The sequence below is a fragment of the Lissotriton helveticus genome, chromosome 1_1 (genome assembly GCF_964261635.1).
Source record: "Lissotriton helveticus chromosome 1_1, aLisHel1.1, whole genome shotgun sequence".
Taxonomy (NCBI): Eukaryota; Metazoa; Chordata; class Amphibia; order Caudata; family Salamandridae; genus Lissotriton; species Lissotriton helveticus.
Window position 1 is genome coordinate 1700260499 of NC_136057.1, and position 17100 is coordinate 1700277598.

At 42.4% G+C, this 17100-nt stretch overlaps 1 protein-coding gene across 5 annotated transcripts in view; it reads left to right on the forward strand.

The window, feature by feature from the left end:
- The window catches only part of MYO1A (myosin IA), a 388633-nt gene that overhangs the window by 148566 nt on the left and 222967 nt on the right, over positions 1-17100 (forward strand). For all 5 annotated transcript variants that reach the window (XM_078689001.1, XM_078689003.1, XM_078689002.1 and 2 more), the window contains exon 7: positions 10184-10247. In XM_078689001.1, the coding sequence (XP_078545127.1) occupies positions 10184-10247 (64 nt within the window). The remainder of the gene's footprint in view (positions 1-10183; positions 10248-17100) is intronic.

Here is a 17100-nt window from a genome sequence, read left to right on the forward strand (position 1 = left end):
CCAAAGCACATCGGACATATGTTCCTGAACATGCCCTCTCAGTGTCTCATTTGTGGTGCACCTGAGGCGCACATGGAGTGGGAGTGCCCCGAGTTGGTGAAAGCTTGGCGAGAAGTACTATTGAAGTTGTCTGGCTTGATGGGAAAAGAACTGTCTTTGATCCCTGGTCTCTGCCTTTTGGGGTGGATAGCCAGGCCCAAAAAGAATAAACTGGAGTGCAAGTTGGTTAACCTGGCACTAATAATATACAACCACTGTATTGCGAAGTCCTGGAAGGCACCAAATCTCGCATCGGTGACACAATGGCTAAGAGATCTGAAAAAGTGGGCGGCAGCAGAGCAGCATGTGTAGGCAGAGCAGGCAGGCGATATGGATAACAGTTTGAGATGCATTTATCATTAAATTGGAGGTGGGATCCAATTACATGCCTCCTTGAACGTCGCTTCATGGGGTGAATTTGGAGTCCCAGGCCTGACCTCCGATTGGTCGATGGCATTCAATTTAGATAGCGCCAGTGATGGGAGTATAGCTACAAACAGAGTCATAAACCATAGTGGGCTTATGACCCAGACAGCATTCACTGCGGGCCGCTGCAAAATAATAGATCCGGCCCACTGGATTGGGTGGCGGGCGAGTTGTTCTCTTTTCGGGGGAAGGGGTCCCTAGACAATCTGATTTGGCTGTAGTGGCCTAACCACTATGGGAAAGTGTCGGCTCAAGAGCAGTGTGGCCGGTGCCACCGCACCAGGTGCTGACTTGGGGGGGTGCTGTGTTTGCAAGCTTAATATGCATGAGAGCAGCACCAGGAATGGCTTAGGAGTTGGGAGCCTGCCTGCCTCGAGGAGAGAAGGATCGAGGAGGACATTGCACTAGTATAAAAGCCAAGGGCCTTTTATTTTTTATGTGCGCTCATCTTTGGGACATACCAGCCGCTACTGGTGTCTTGTTCCATGGGTGTGCTTGATAACCTGGAAATGGAACTGTGAATTATTTGTTTCTAGCTCCATTCTCTTTGTTAATTCATTCTGTTCTGTAGTGCACAGAGGTTATTTCACTGAAAGTCTCATACATCAAAAGAGCAAAATTGGATATAGTAGGGCTCTCCGGGATGAATTTCAATTGAACAATTGAATTGTTGTTAAAGAGTTAACAACTAGGTTTACGACTCTCCCAACTCCACGAGTACATCCCAGAAGTCTGTGGGAGTAGCTTCTGGTCCTGTTCACTGACAAAACATCGACACCCAAAACATCCCCATACCACAATATTGAGTCATAAATATAAAGGTAAAAAATAACAGCACCCTATATTTATAAAGGTAAGTACAAAAATATGGGAAAAAATATCAATGACATAAATATATATATATATATATATACACATAATAAAATGTTAAATATATTACAATTAGGCTTTATTTAAAATAAATAAATGTATTTAAAGTACATTTAAACAAAAATAACAAATGAACTTAACCTAAAAAACTTAAAACACACATATAATAATTATTATTTATATTTACTCTAAAACAATTAATAAACTATTAATTTAAATTTCTTTTATAATTTTAAAATTATATACAAATGTAACAAATACATTTTTATATATATATATATATATATATATATATATATATATATATATATATATATATATATATATATATATATATATATATATATATATATATCAATTCCAGCCTCTCCTCCATTCGGATTCGAAAAACAGGACACAGCGGGGCTTCGTTCTTTTCAAATCTTTATTGTCAGGCTAGCATGACCGGTTTCGGCAATACGCCTATTTCAAATGCTGAATGTCCCGACATCTCTTCTCCCACTCTTAATTCTAATTGGCTCCGCCTTACACAGTGGTGGTTGGCTCCCCTGCACTTCACGCTGTCCTTTGCAATTAACAAGGGACTACCAGTCCCATAATGCTGCAAAGTGAGGCTTCCGTGCAGTGTGGTGGGATACGTGATGTTCTTAACATTATTCAAAATTATTTCACAAATCTTCATGCCCCATACTTTCATCCACCAACCTCTGTGATCGAAAAAGTTCTCTCGAGACGTGATTTCCAGTGAAAGCGTCTCTGACTCTGATGCCAGTTCGTTGTTTGTAGTCATATGTGACTCTGCAGAGGATACGGTGGAGGGCCAAGTAATCATTCCGCTACCACGGTTAAAATCATCCAAAGTTCCCATGTAACCTTGGCCGCTTGTTGGAAAGGGTCCTGCCTGCGCGTCATAGGGAACGCGCTGATATCAATTCCAGCATCTCCTCCATTCGGATTCGAAAAATAGGACACAGCGGGGCTTCGTTCTTTTCAAATCTTTATTGTCAGGCTAGCATGACCGGTTTCGGCAATACGCCTATTTTCAAATGCTGAATGTCCCGACATCTCTTCTCCCACTCTTAATTCTAATTGGCTCCGCCTTACACAGTGGTGGTTGGCTCCCCTGCACTTCACGCTGTCCTTTGCAATTAACAAGGGACTATCAGTCCCATAATGCTGCAAAGTGAGGCTTCCGTGCAGTGTGGTGGGATACGTGATGTTCTTAACATTATTCAAAATTATTTCACAAATCTTCATGCCCCATACTTTCATCCACCAACCTCTGTGTTCGAAAAAGTTCTCTCGAGACGTGATTTCCAGTGAAAGCGTCTCTGACTCTGATGCCAGTTCGTTGTTTGTAGTCATATGTGACTCTGTAGAGGATACGGTGGAGGGCCAGGTAATCATTCCGCTACCACGGTTAAAATCATCCAAAGTTCCCATGTAACCTTGGCCACTTGTTGGAAAGGGTCCTGCCTGCGCGTCATAGGGAACGCGCTGATATCAATTCCAGCATCTCCTCCATTCGGATTCGAAAAACAGGACACAGCGGGGCTTCGTTCTTTTCAAATCTTTATTGTCAGGCTAGCATGACCGGTTTCGGCAATACGCCTTTTTCAAATGCTGAATGTCCCGACATCTCTTCTCCCACTCTTAATTCTAATTGGCTCCGCCTTACACAGTGGTGGTTGGCTCCCCTGCACTTCACGCTGTCCTTTGCAATTAACAAGGGACTACCAGTCCCATAATGCTGCAAAGTGAGGCTTCCGTGCAGTGTGGTGGGATACGTGATGTTCTTAACATTATTCAAAATTATTTCAAAAATCTTCATGCCCCATACTTTCATCCACCAACCTCTGTGTTCGAAAAAGTTCTCTCGAGATGTGATTTCCAGTGAAAGCGTCTCTGACTCTGATGCCAGTTCGTTGTTTGTAGTCAATATGTGACTCTGCAGAGGATACGGTGGAGGGCCAGGTAATCATTCCGCTACCACGGTTAAAATCATCCAAAGTTCCCATGTAACCTTGGCCGCTTGTTGGAAAGGGTCCTGCCTGCGCGTCATAGGGAACGCGCTGATATCAATTCCAGCATCTCCTCCATTCGGATTCGAAAAACAGGACACAGCGGGGCTTCGTTCTTTTCAAATCTTTATTGTCAGGCTAGCATGACCGGTTTCGGCAATACGCCTTTTTCAAATGCTGAATGTCCCGACATCTCTTCTCCCACTCTTAATTCTAATTGGCTCCGCCTTACACAGTGGTGGTTGGCTCCCCTGCACTTCACGCTGTCCTTTGCAATTAACAAGGGACTACCAGTCCCATAATGCTGCAAAGTGAGGCTTCCGTGCAGTGTGGTGGGATACGTGATGTTCTTAACATTATTCAAAATTATTTCACAAATCTTCATGCCCCATACTTTCATCCACCAACCTCTGTGTTCGAAAAAGTTCTCTCGAGATGTGATTTCCAGTGAAAGCGTCTCTGACTCTGATGCCAGTTCGTTGTTTGTAGTCAATATGTGACTCTGCAGAGGATACGGTGGAGGGCCAGGTAATCATTCCGCTACCACGGTTAAAATCATCCAAAGTTCCCATGTAACCTTGGCCGCTTGTTGGAAAGGGTCCTGTCTGCGCGTCATAGGGATCGCGCTGATATCAATTCCAGCATCTCCTCCATTCGGATTCGAAAAACAGGACACAGCGGGGCTTCGTTCTTTTCAAATCTTTATTGTCAGGCTAGCATGACCGGTTTCGGCAATACGCCTATTTCAAATGCTGAATGTCCCGACATCTCTTCTCCCACTCTTAATTCTAATTGGCTCCGCCTTACACAGTGGTGGTTGGCTCCCCTGCACTTCACGCTGTCCTTTACAATTAACAAGGGACTACCAGTCCCAAAATGCTGCAAAGTGAGGCTTCCGTGCAGTGTGGTGGGATACGTGATGTTCTTAACATTATTCAAAATTATTTCACAAATCTTCATGCCCCATACTTTCATCCACCAACCTCTGTGTTCGGAAAAGTTCTCTCGAGACGTGATTTCCAGTGAAAGCGTCTCTGACTCTGATGCCAGTTCGTTGTTTGTAGTCATATGTGACTCTGCAGAGGATATGGTGGAGGGCCAGGTAATCATTCCGCTACCACGGTTAAAATCATCCAAAGTTCCCATGTAACCTTGGCCGCTTGTTGGAAAGGGTCCTGCCTGCGCGTCATAGGGAACGCGCTGATATCAATTCCAGCATCTCCTCTATTCGGATTCAAAAAACATATATATGTATATATGCAGCAGAACTCCTTCCCAAAGAAAAAGAGCAGAGACCCAAGGGGAAACAGTTGGAGGCTTTTAATTGCGGTAAATGGCGAATGCATTTTTGGCAGATGGTAGCCTTCGTCAGCGCCCAAAGCCTCCACGAGTGATTCAACACTCTGCTGGTAAGTCCCGACCCTTTTAAACCTGTTGTTACAAGTCCGCATATATATATATATATATATATCAGTAACATAAAGGGGCCGATTCCGATTTGGTAAAATGCCCTCCGAATAGCCGTACGGAGCTTTTTTCCCGTACGAATCGTATGCAGAACCCTACCCGTACGTACGATGTGTACCCAAAGCAGTCCTCCGTACGAATCGTACGGAAGACCGTACAACTCACTAATACGTACGAATCGCATTCGGAAGGCGCAGTACGCGATGTCTGTACGGATCGAAGCAGCATTTTCTGACCCAGCAAGTACAAATCGTATCGACAACACTCCTGACGACTCTTTTTCTACGGGAGCTTAAAACGTCCGTAAAAGCAGATTTTGCCTCGAAATGCGTACGAAACGGACCCCCCCGGGGACGGTGCGTACACCCCATGATTGCAGGGGTACGGTGCATCGGGGTACGGTGCGTACACCCCTGGATTTCAGGGGTACGGTGTGTATGTCCCCGTGCGTACACCCCATGATCGTAGGTGTACGGACCGTAGGGGTACGGTTCGTACACCCCAAGGTCGTAGGTGTACGGTGCGTACACCTGTGTGTTCACCCCTTGATTTTAGGGGTATGGTGCTTATGTGATACTGTTGCCCTCCGTACGAATTGCTCATACGCGACGTTTACCGTACGAATCGCATACTCATTCCCCGGTCCGGATCGTACTTGGTGGGTCGTACGGCATGTTTACGAATCGTACGGTTTACTGTGCGGGTCGATGTCGTACGGATCTACCCTTCATTTTCATACGGTTCGCAATGATTTGGACGTATTTTCTCGCAACGTATCGTACTACGCGATTCGGACGGATTCGTACGGAAACGGCTACGAATACGAATCGTCGTACGGATTCGTTTCCCTGAATCGGAATCGACCCCAAAATGTATGTAAAAAACATTCTATTATTAATTAAAACATTAAACTATTTAAAAATATTTAAACTTACATTTTCCACTCCCGTCAATGCAACAGTAGGGAAAGTGTTGGATAACGGAGGGGTACAAATTACTTTTCCCACTCCAGTCAGTGCAACAGTATGGAAAGTGTTGGATGGTGGAGAGGTAACAATTACTATTTCCACTCCAGTGAGTGTAACAGTAGGGAAACTGTTGGATAGCGGAGGGGTAAAAATGACTATTCCCACTCTGATTAGTGCAACAGCAGGGAAAGTGTTGGATAGCGGAGGGGTAAAAATTACTATTCCCACTCCAATGGGTGCAATAGTAGGGAAAGTGTTGGATAGCACAGGGGTAAAAATGACTATTCCCACTCCAGTGAGTACAACAGTAGGGAAAGTGTTGGATAACAGAGGGGTACAAATTACTATTCCCACTTCAATGAGTGCTACAGTAGAGAAAGTGTTGGATAGCGGAGGGCTAAAAATTACTATTCCCGCTCCAATACGTGCAAGAGTAGGGAAAGTGTTGGATAGCGGAGGGGTAAAAATTACTACTCCCACTCCAGTCAGTGCAACAGTAGGGAAAGTGTTGGATAGCGGAGGGGTAAAAATTACTATTCCCACTCCAGTCAGTGCAACAGTAGAGAAAGTGTTGGATAGCAGGGAGGTAAAATTACTATTCCCACTCCAGTAAGTGTAACAGTAGGGAAAGTGTTGGATAGCGGAGGGCTACAAATTACTATTCCCACTCCAATTAGTGCAACAGTAGGAAAAGTGTTGGATAGCAGAGGGGTAAAAATTACTATTGCCACTCCAGTCAGTGCAACAGTAGGGAAAGTGTTGGATAACGGCGGGGTAAAAATTACTATTCCCACTCTAATGAGTGCCACAGTAGGAAAAGTGTTGGATAGCGGAGGGGTAAACATGACTATTCCCACTCCAGTGATTGTAACAGTATGGAAAGTGTTGGATTGTGGAGGGATAAAAATGACTATTCCCACTATAGTCAATTCAAAATTTAAAAAAACAAAATATCAACATAAAAAAAATTGCAAAAATAAAATGAATTAAAAAAATATATAAATATGTTAAAAATTAAAATACAAATACATTTAATATTATAAATAAAAGAAAACATATTCTATTGTTAAATACATATCACAAATACCTACAAATATCATATTAAATAAAATATAAAAATATTATTCAAACATTTTTAGTTAAAATTATTTATAAACAAAAACATTATTACATACATTTATTTTATATTACATTATACCCTATAACACCAAATAAGGTACATCCTACATCTTTATTAAAAAATAAAATGGTACTTCCATAATTAAAATAATTAATTATTAATTAAATAAATATTAATAATTCAAAAACAAATTAAAACACATACAAATTAACTTCCCACCCTTTACCCCTATAAACCCCACAACCCACACCTAAAATTAATTACACAATTCCCATATTTAATTTTCAACTAATGAAATAATATTAATTAACAACTAATTATTAATTAAAAATAAATTACTTCCAACCTTTTAACCCTATAAACCCCACAACCCACACCTAAAAGTAATTACAAAATTTACATATTTAATTTTCAATGAATTATTGATAATAATTAAAAATTATTTATTCATTAATTAAAAATAAATTACTTCCCACCCTCCTATAAACCCCACAACCTGCACATAAAATTAATTACACCATTTCCATATTTGATAATCAATAAATTAATTAGTAATAATTAACAACGAATTATTAATAATTAAAAATACATTACTTCCCACCTTTACCCCTATAAACCCCACAACCTGCCCCTAAAATTAATTACACAATTTTCATATTTAATTTTCAATTAATTCATATTAATTAACAACACATTAATAATGTATTGAAAATAAATTGCTTCCAAAGCTTTACCCCTATAAACCCCACAACCCGCACCTAAAATGAATTACACAATTTCCATATTTACTCTTCAATTCATTAATTAGTTATAATTAACAACTAATTATTAATAATTAAAAATAAATTACATCCCACCCTTTACCCCTATAAACCCAACAACCCACACCTAAAATTAATTACACAATTTCCATATTTATTTTCCAATTCATTAATTAATATTACTTAGTAATATATTAATAATACATTATAATTAAATTACTTCCCACCCTTTACCCCTATAAACCCACAACCTGCTACTGAACTAACTACTAAAAATGTAACACATACATAAAAGATATAAACAATACTTATACAAAAAATACATCATATACTTTTAAAATATATACTAAAATACATAACCCTAATTAAAAAATCAATATTTTAAACAACTATATTTTTGCAAATTACATTATTGATTTCTATATTTTAAAAAACGATATTTCTTACTTTCAAATCGATATTCTTGACCATGATATTCTTGCTGTTGATATTTCTCACTGACGATATTTAGGATTCGATGTTTCTGTAGTTCAAAATTTCCAACTCAATATTATGTCTGCACACCCACCTCTTAGTATATTGAGCCTGGGCACCTCGATTGTAGATCTGAAATAGCTTCTCTTACCTTGCCGGTGAAATAAACTTAAACTTGTAAATTGATCAGGTCTTTGCCACACTCATTGTGAGAGCGGAAACAACTGGGTGTCCTTCACTTTTGATTGTTAAACATAAATGGTCTTGAGTGTGTGGCTGGTCCTTCAACATTAACACCTCATGTACTGTTGTTGACATTCACTCCATAGTAAGCAGGGTTTTGTGTGAAATGTCATCAGAAGGTAGTTCTGTCGCCAGAACTAGTAGGATTAATCAGATCATTTGCTGGAGCATGTGAGACAGTAGGATTTTAGACCTTGATTATTGGATAGCACAGGCTGACCGTTTGCGAAACAACCTTTTGTCAGCTTACAGTGGGCTTAGTGCCAACTCCTTGCTTACCAGTGGTTGGCTTAATTGTAGCTTTCATTTGCTTGCTTTTTATTTATCAGCTTGTGCAGGATTTCCTTCCTCTCATTGTTTTTGTCCTTCCTCTAGAGCATAATCTGATTACATGTGTCCTTGCACTGCTTACCTTTATGGCACTACTTTTCAAACTTTGGTTGAGCACTGCATGAGAGTGCATGCATTTTCCAGCTGTCTCCCTTGTGTACTTTTCTGCACACCCCACCTTGCCTCCTCTGTAGTGCTTTGCTCTCACCTGCAAATGTCTCCACTGCCCTCTTCTGTGTTGTACTCGCCCAGTGTGCTTCCCCCCTGGGTTCTTCTCTCTAACCGTGTGCTTCTCTCACCCACAGCTCCTCTTTCCTTTCTGAATCCATGTGCTTCTCTTCCTCCCAAGCTCCATGTTCCTCTCTTACATGTTGCTTCCAGTATTGCTTATCCCACCCACTTTCAGAAAAAAAATTAAAAATGCTTATGCGCTTTTTTTTAAATTTACCAATCCGAAAATGAAATAGCTTGTGTTATTTTGCATGCTTGCTCACACCCATAAAACAACGAGGCTGGCTCATCATGATTTTTGTTGTTTCTTCATTAGCCATGTTGCACAACATAAGGGATACTCTACAGCTTTAACGAAAAATCATTGGCAAAGCCAATAGGTCCCAAAGATGAAACCTGTTGCCTTTGCCAATGCTTGTTTTCTTTTTGGTTAAGCACTCCATGGGATTGCATATGTTTTCCAATGATCTCCGTTGCATACTTTTCTATCCCCCTGCAGTCTGTGTTTCTTTCTGATGCCCATGTGGTTCTTTCCACCCCTTCCACATTGCACTCGCTCTCGTGTACTCCCCCATCCCCTTGATTGCTTTCTCGACTGTGTGATTCTCCCTTGCCTGCTCCACATTGCTCTCTTTCACATGTTTGCGCCCATCTTTGCCCTCTCTCTCGTTATCTTTGTCATATGTTTCCCCCACCACGCCCTCCATGTCGCTTCTCCCACCAGCACCCCTGTGTTGCTTCTGGCCCCCCAACCTTGCCCCCGTGTTGCTTTCCCGCCATGTAGGCCAAGTAGACATTTGCCTCCAAGCATAATTTTAGGTATAGGACTGTGCAAAATCATAATTTTGCTGTGCATTTCTTTTGCTGTTCATAGGGTAGTTAAGCTTCCTGCTAAAAAAGTTTGTGGAAGATTTTTACTGCAAAAATGTATTTTTGATGCAAAAAACTCTTGATAATGGTGATTTTGTGAAACTTTTCCCAAAAATCGTTTTTGGTAGGTTATATTGATCTACTTTGTAAAAAATATCTTCAAGTTCACAAAATTTGAAAGATCTATCAACAGCCTAATTAAGTTGGAGAATGTGAAGTTTCACAACTTTTCCCCACCCTAGTTGTGAGGCCAATTAGCTGATTTCCACCCAAAGATCAGCAGCATTGGTAGCCAATCAGAACCTGATATCACTAAACCACAGTTTTGCTATTGATTAAAAGCTCTTCTTTTTCATCCTTTAGGGAAAATACATGGATATTGAGTTTGACTTCAAAGGGGAACCCATCGGCGGCGTCATCACCAATTGTGAGTCTCCTGAACATGCCGCAAATGTTTCTGAAGGTTTTTAACGTTAAAAGTTCCATGGTCAGAGACTTCTGGGCGTGACTGTTAAAATGCCGTCACTATATATTTCCCTGTCAATAGAACAGCCTTGGCTTTCCTTTCACATCCATTGTAATCTGCATTGAACCAAAATTGCATTTCCCACAATACATCTTCCAGAAAATCCAGGGCTACACACATGGGAAAGGATGCACAAACCTATTTGTATGTGTATATTTACCTTGCATTTGCAAATCATCTTTTTTCCAAAGAGTAAAAATACTTACAACAATCAGAAAATGTGATTTTGAACACTGAAAAAGATTTTCGTGTTTTAAATTTACTCCCTGGGAAGGAAGAAATATGCCTTCCAAAATCTGCATACCTAATACAGTTAAAAAGTTTTCAAACTTTTTTCAGACCCATTCTCATCCTGGGTGCGGTTCAAAGACAGGAGTTAATTACTCTCAACGGTGAGAACAGGCAGGGAACACGCCCAGAATTGATGGCTGTGCAGGGGGCGGGGGGGGGGGGGGGTGTTTTCTCCATTGGAAAAAGTACTTTTCCCAGGACAAAGTTAGCAAGTGCATTTGTCCTCCCATTGGGGTGTTTGCTTGAGCTTACTCCCTTAAACGAAAATTGAATTCAAGTACAATTGCTGCAGATTTCCAGGAGTACTCCTGCAAAAAAAATCGAAAATCTACTCCAAATAGAGAAGGAAACCGCCAGGATATTTTTGTGATGGGGCCCCAGTGCTCGTGAGCTCTGCAATAAAGCCCTTCCGTAGGAAAGACGTACAGGGAAAGTGAGATGCTGTCCGCTAAGGTGTCAGCTGCTTCCTGTGCACAACAAGCGAGCGTCCCAAGGGGCATCATTACCGCTGCGCGTTTTATTTTTAACCAGCAGAGGAAGAAGGATGCCTTTCCTGGGCTACCCAAGGCCAACGTCTGGCAAACATGGCAGCGTCCATGCTCTGTTTGTTGACTTTGGAGGCGGGCAATATGTATGTGCACCGTTCTGGCTGATATCTTTGCAATAAAGAACAAGTATGAAGAGTTATTGGCACTGGAATGGGGAATAACATGCGGACCAAGGAACACTGGGACATTTCCGCATGTCACTTTCAATTCCGGGGACAAATTAAGCACCCTTTAACACTTGCCATTTACTACCTGCTTTGAGAAGATGGTAATGGCAGCGGCGGAGTGCTGGGGGTGAGGCTTGGGGTGGAGTGGGAGAAGGGCAGGGACATTCTGGGGCAGTGTTATCTGCTCACAGTGGGTGAGGGTGGGATGCTTTACCTCTGGTTGTAGCCCATGTCCACAGCCATTGTGATTTACCATCTGCAGATTCGCACCTGGTAGAACCAAGTCCAGTGTTTCCGGACCCCGGATTAACAGGTTCAGAAACATGGCGCCTCTAGAAGGTGCCCAGACAGAGTTGCAATGAGGCCCTGAGCCTTGCTGACAATGTAGATGTGCATCAAACAAGTAACGGCAGGTTTGTGATATGTTTGCCAATGTTTTTTTTGTTGCCACGCTGCACAATATCCTTGATAGAGGGCAGCATAGTTAAAGAAAAAGCAAAAAAATAAACCTTTTAGGTAGCCTCACTTGTCATTTTACAGACCTGCCCACCATGCATGTGTGTGCCTACACAATGACACGTCCACTTTTTGTTATTGTTTTTAGTTACCAATCTGAGTTTTTATTTATTTATTTAAGGCATTTTTATATAGCGCAGACTTTACCCAAAGCTGTCAGAGCGCTTCACAATAGAACCAAGTATGTTACATGAGGAGAATATTACATATTAACACGTTACAGAAACAAACGAGAAACAAAAAAAAAGGTAAAATAAAAATAGATGGCAGTCACACAAAAAACACAATAGGATGAAGATTGTACGGGCATAGATTACAAATTTACAATAATGAAAGAACTTCCTTGAGGGACATGAAAAAGGGTGTATTAGTTCTGGAAATGTCTTTGGAAGAGTAGAGATTTGAGGTCGGTATTGAAGGTCCGGGTAGAGGTGGTGGTACGGAGTAATGGAGGAAACGAGATCCAGATTCTCACCGCATCACCTGAGAAGGATTGAGCCATCGATTTTTCCCTTTTGAAGGTGGAGGGCTCAAGCAGTACATTTTCCCCATTATGAGACGTTCTAGAGCCTCCAGACATTTTCAGTTTATTCGCTAGGTATCGAGGGGAGGAAGTGTGCAAGGCATTGTGGGTGATACAGGCAGTCTTGTAGATTGATATTGCCTCAAAGGGAAGCCATCGAAGAGAAGACAAAATGGGTGTGATGTGCTCACTTCTTTCGGCCCCAAATATAAAATGAGCCACTGAATGGAGAAAGAATTTAAGAGGGAAAAGTGGGATTTGGGAGGCCAGGAAGAAGAGAATTTCAGTAGTCCAATCTTGAGAGAACCAGAGATGATACCAAAGTTTTTTTAGGTCTTGCTCCGGAAGGAAACGTCGAAATACCCCAGAGAAGGCACAGTTGGTATTATGCATTCTTTGCAATGGAATTGATGTGGGAGAGTAGATTGAGCCTTTTGTCAAGTATGACACCAAGGGATATTGCGCTGTTGACACCAATAAGTTTATTGTTGAGTAAATTCAGCTGATCCAACCAAGATTAAACAGGAGGAGGAGAGAGTGAGGTAGAGAGGAGGAGGAATTCAGTGTTGGAAGGACTCAGAATGAGTTGATGAGCTAACATCCAATTTTGAATTGAGTTGAGAGTAGAATTGAGGATTGAGATATTGTGTGCGAAGACACCTTAAGGTAGATTTGAGTGTCATCCGCATGGAGATGGTAAAGGATCCCAGATCTACTTAGGAGATTTCCCAATGGTTTCAAATTGAGATGAACAAAGAGAGTGCAAGGACCTACCGCCAATGAAGACGAAAGACTGCTTGCTATTTTGATCATTTGGGATCTGTGCGAGAGGAATGAGGCAAAGCATTTAAGCACTGTGCCTTCCAAACCCATTCTGTGTTGGAGTGTTAACGAGAGTGTTGTGATTAACAGTGTCAAAGGCTGCAGAGAGATCTAGAAGAATCAGAAGGCAAGACTTCCCTGAATTGAGTATACGCAGCACATCGTCGATCACTTGCAGCAGGGCTGTTTCAGTGCTGCAGTTTTGAATGAAATCAGACTGGAAATTGTCAAGAAGATTATTATCCTCAATATATAGGGAAAGTTGTTTCGCTACACATCTTTCTGTGATTTTCGCAAGAAAAGGGAGGTTAGTGATGGGGCGGATGTTGTTGAGGTCGTTTGCATCAGCGGAGTGGGGTAACCTGTCCTGTTTATAGGGCTACAGGAAGGGAGCCTTGGCTGATGCAGAGGTTAACCAGACAGGTCCAGTAGGAAAGAGTATGGGCGTAGAAATCAATGGTAATGTCACTAAGGATGGGGTCAAAAGAATGGTTAGAGGGTTTTGTTTCGAGGATGCATTTGAGGAGGGCATCTCCAGAGATGACGCCAAAGTTCTGCCAAATGACTAAGGATTTACGCTCCTCTAGGGGGGTAGGATGAATGAGCTGATTCACCAGTGATTTCACTTTTTCATCAAAGAATATAGCGAGTTCTGCTACTTTCTCTGGAGAATCGTCAGGCTTGATGGTTGGGGGAGGGTAGTTCGGATGTTTGATGAGTTCAAATAGTTTTTTGGGTCTGTTTTTAGCTGAGTCGATGAGGGTTCTGAAGTGTGATGCTTTTTCATGGAAGATGTGTTTGTGGTATTTTGATCTTGCTGAATGTAGAATAGAAAGATTAGTGGTGGATGGACATTGTCTCCATTGTTGCTCCAGGATTCTCAGGTTCTTCCTTGCTTCATAACGGGATTTATTGAACCATGGGACTGAAGTAATAGGCCTTTTCCTTTTGCTTTGAGGTGGAGCGACATTATCAATTTCGACTGCAAGGACTGAGAGGCATTGGGAAGTAAGATTGTTGACATCCAAGTTAAGGTCTTGCCTTGGTAGTGAAAGCATAGCAGAATCACAAAGAGTGACAAGGTCAATGTTTTTAGTGTTACGGAACCAGGTAGTAGTCCTTTTAGGTTTGCCAAGAGTTATAAAGTGTGTTAGGTGAAGAGAGAAGGGAACGAGGAAGTGGTCAGACCAGTCTACATGAATAGGGATAGCATGTCTGCTTTAGATATAACAAGGTCCAGAATTGAGCACTTAGAGTGTGTTGTTTCAGTGCAGTGTTGGATCAGATAATTTGCTGAGAGAAAAGTGGCAAGCTTATTGGCAGCAGAGTCTTCCAAAGAGCCCCAGTGATGATTGAAGTCTTCCAGGAAGATCTGTCTGTCACTGTGAGAGTATTGGTTGCTGAAGAAGTCAGTGAGTTCCTCCAAAAAGGAAGAGCAGTCACCAGGCGGGTGATACATGGCATGAAATCTGAAGTGTTGCGCTTGAAGCTCCAGAGACAGGCATTCGAATGTACGGAAGGAGCTGTTAGGAAAAGCCTTAAGTTGAAGGGAGTTTCTGAAGATAACTGCAACACCTCCCCCAACTTTGTCTGTTCTGTCATTTCTAAAGATAGAATAGTCGGTGGGTAACAGAAGATCAAACATAGTATGAGAGGTGCCGTTGAACCGGGTCTCGGTGAGGAAGAGAATGTCAAGATCCTGGAGAATGATGATGTCAGAAATTTCCAGTTTGTGTTTAATTGCAGATCTGCATTTGTGGAGCAAGCAGCACAACTCTGACGAGACTGTTTTGGAGGCGGGGGTGTTTGGGCTTTTAGGGGTGATAGGGATAATGTTCTTGTAAGAGGGTGCCAGGGTAGAATAAGGCTGAAGATTAGTTCTGACAGAAGAGATGGTAGGAATAGTGTACAGAGTAGACTTACTGAGAGAGGAAAGTGGAAGGGTGTTGGCGTTAGAAGTCTTGTAACTAACCAGTAAGTTAGCAATGTCTGTGATTGGCTTTTTTGGGCAGCGGGAGCAAGGTCCTCCTCTGGAGTTTGGGAAAGTGAGTATTTGCCAAGGGAATTGGGTTGTTTGGAAAGGTGGATATCTTAGTGCTTACGGGTGAGATGGTAGCTTCAAGCTGGGAAATAGAGGGGTTGAGAAATCCTAATTTATTTTCCAGAGAGACTAGGGTTGAGCACGGAATGTTAGGTGGCTCGATGGATACAGGAGGGAGTGCGATTGGCAAGGGAGGGCAGGGAGAGGTGGGGGTGCAGGGGGGTATTAAGGTGCAAGAGTAAAAGGTGGAGGTAGATAGTGGTTGACAGAGGTTGTCGGTGCAACTGAGGTGGAAGCAGAGTTATCTTTGCTGATGTTGAACAGAGGGAAATAAATCAGATCATATTTAGGAGGAGACAGGTGAAGAACGAGGAGGGAGGGCGGACTGCGGGGATGGGAAAGAGGGGCGTCATAGAATGGCAGGAGGTATGGGGAGAATAGAGGAGATGGGGCTGGAAATGTCCCGTAAGCTAGGAGAGGTGAATGAAAGGGGAAAGGTGCCAGGTGGAGTGGGGGGGATTGGGCTAGAGGGTAGTTGAAGAAAGAATGTGTCTGCTAGGTCTGAGGGAGGGAAAAGGAAGGGATTACCAAGGGGGGATAAAGGGTTGTGCAGCATTACTGGCGGAATAAGAGGATGAAGAGAGATGAAAGGGGTTTATGAAGAATTCAGGGTACAAGGAGAGGGGGAGAGCAGGTAGGAAAGAAGAGAAGGGGGGAAAGGGGGAAAGTATGGAAAGTTAACCGGGAGATCAGGTTGTAGGAAAGGTGGATTAAATAAGGGGGTGGTGGGCAGGGTTATGGGGGAGGAGGTAACATTGGAATACCGGGAAGGTGCAGAGTGGCAAAGGAGAGTGTTAGCCAGAAGTATGGCTGACACGTTGAGGGGAAGTTCACATTGGGAGGGGTAAGAATGGGAGAGGAGGGAGTAGGGGAAGAGGGGGCAGAGAGTCGGCCTATGCCTCCCAGGAGAGCGGCCTATTGGAGTATAGGGGGGTCAGGGGAGGAGATAGAGAGTGAAGGGCGGAGCTAGAGAAAGAATCAAAAGATATCACAGTTGCAGACGTGGGAAGTAGGGAAGGGAAGAGGTGGTCAAAGAGAGCGAGACAAGTGTCTTTAGCTTGAGTCAAGACAGTACCATTATTATATAGTGAAATAGTGAGTGAGCCATTAAAACAAATGGATAGGGGAAATGTTTAGCTGCTGCCCATGTGGGATAGATGAGGAGGAGGTGACCTTGAAGGAGTTAGAGAAGCTGGTGGACCAGGAAGGGATGTCGTGAGTAAAAAAATGAAGTCATTTTTGAGCTTCCCATAACTACCATTATGGAATTGGTGTTATGCTTGAACCATTTTGCTGAAGCTTTGGACAGATTAGAGGGATAAATGATTTTGAAGCCGTTAACTCCAGACTTAACTTAAATGGTGGTCATGTTAGGAAAATGAGGAGGATGAGGGTGGTGGGGGAAGAGGAAGGTGCCACTAGGGTAGCGACAATGAGAAGAAGTATAAGAAGAAGAGGGCACATATTCTGGCATATGAATTAAATTATCCAATTAATGTGAGGTCAAGAAGCGTTCAGGTTAACAGGGCAAAAGTCTCTGGTCCAACCAAACATTTACTGCAGCATCAAGGTGGGATATTAAGCTAGCTTGAGTCCAGTGGCAAAGTGAGCAAGGGACCCACATCTGGGCATATCCTGCCACCAGAGTTTGCGCCCTCAGAGTGTGAAATCCAACGTGGGTATATATGTCTCCTTGTGGTTCCCAATGTTGCGGCTGTGTCAGTTTATTAGTTATCAGAATCTGGGCCTCCGGCAACCATCAAATTTACTCAAGGGGGGGGGGTGC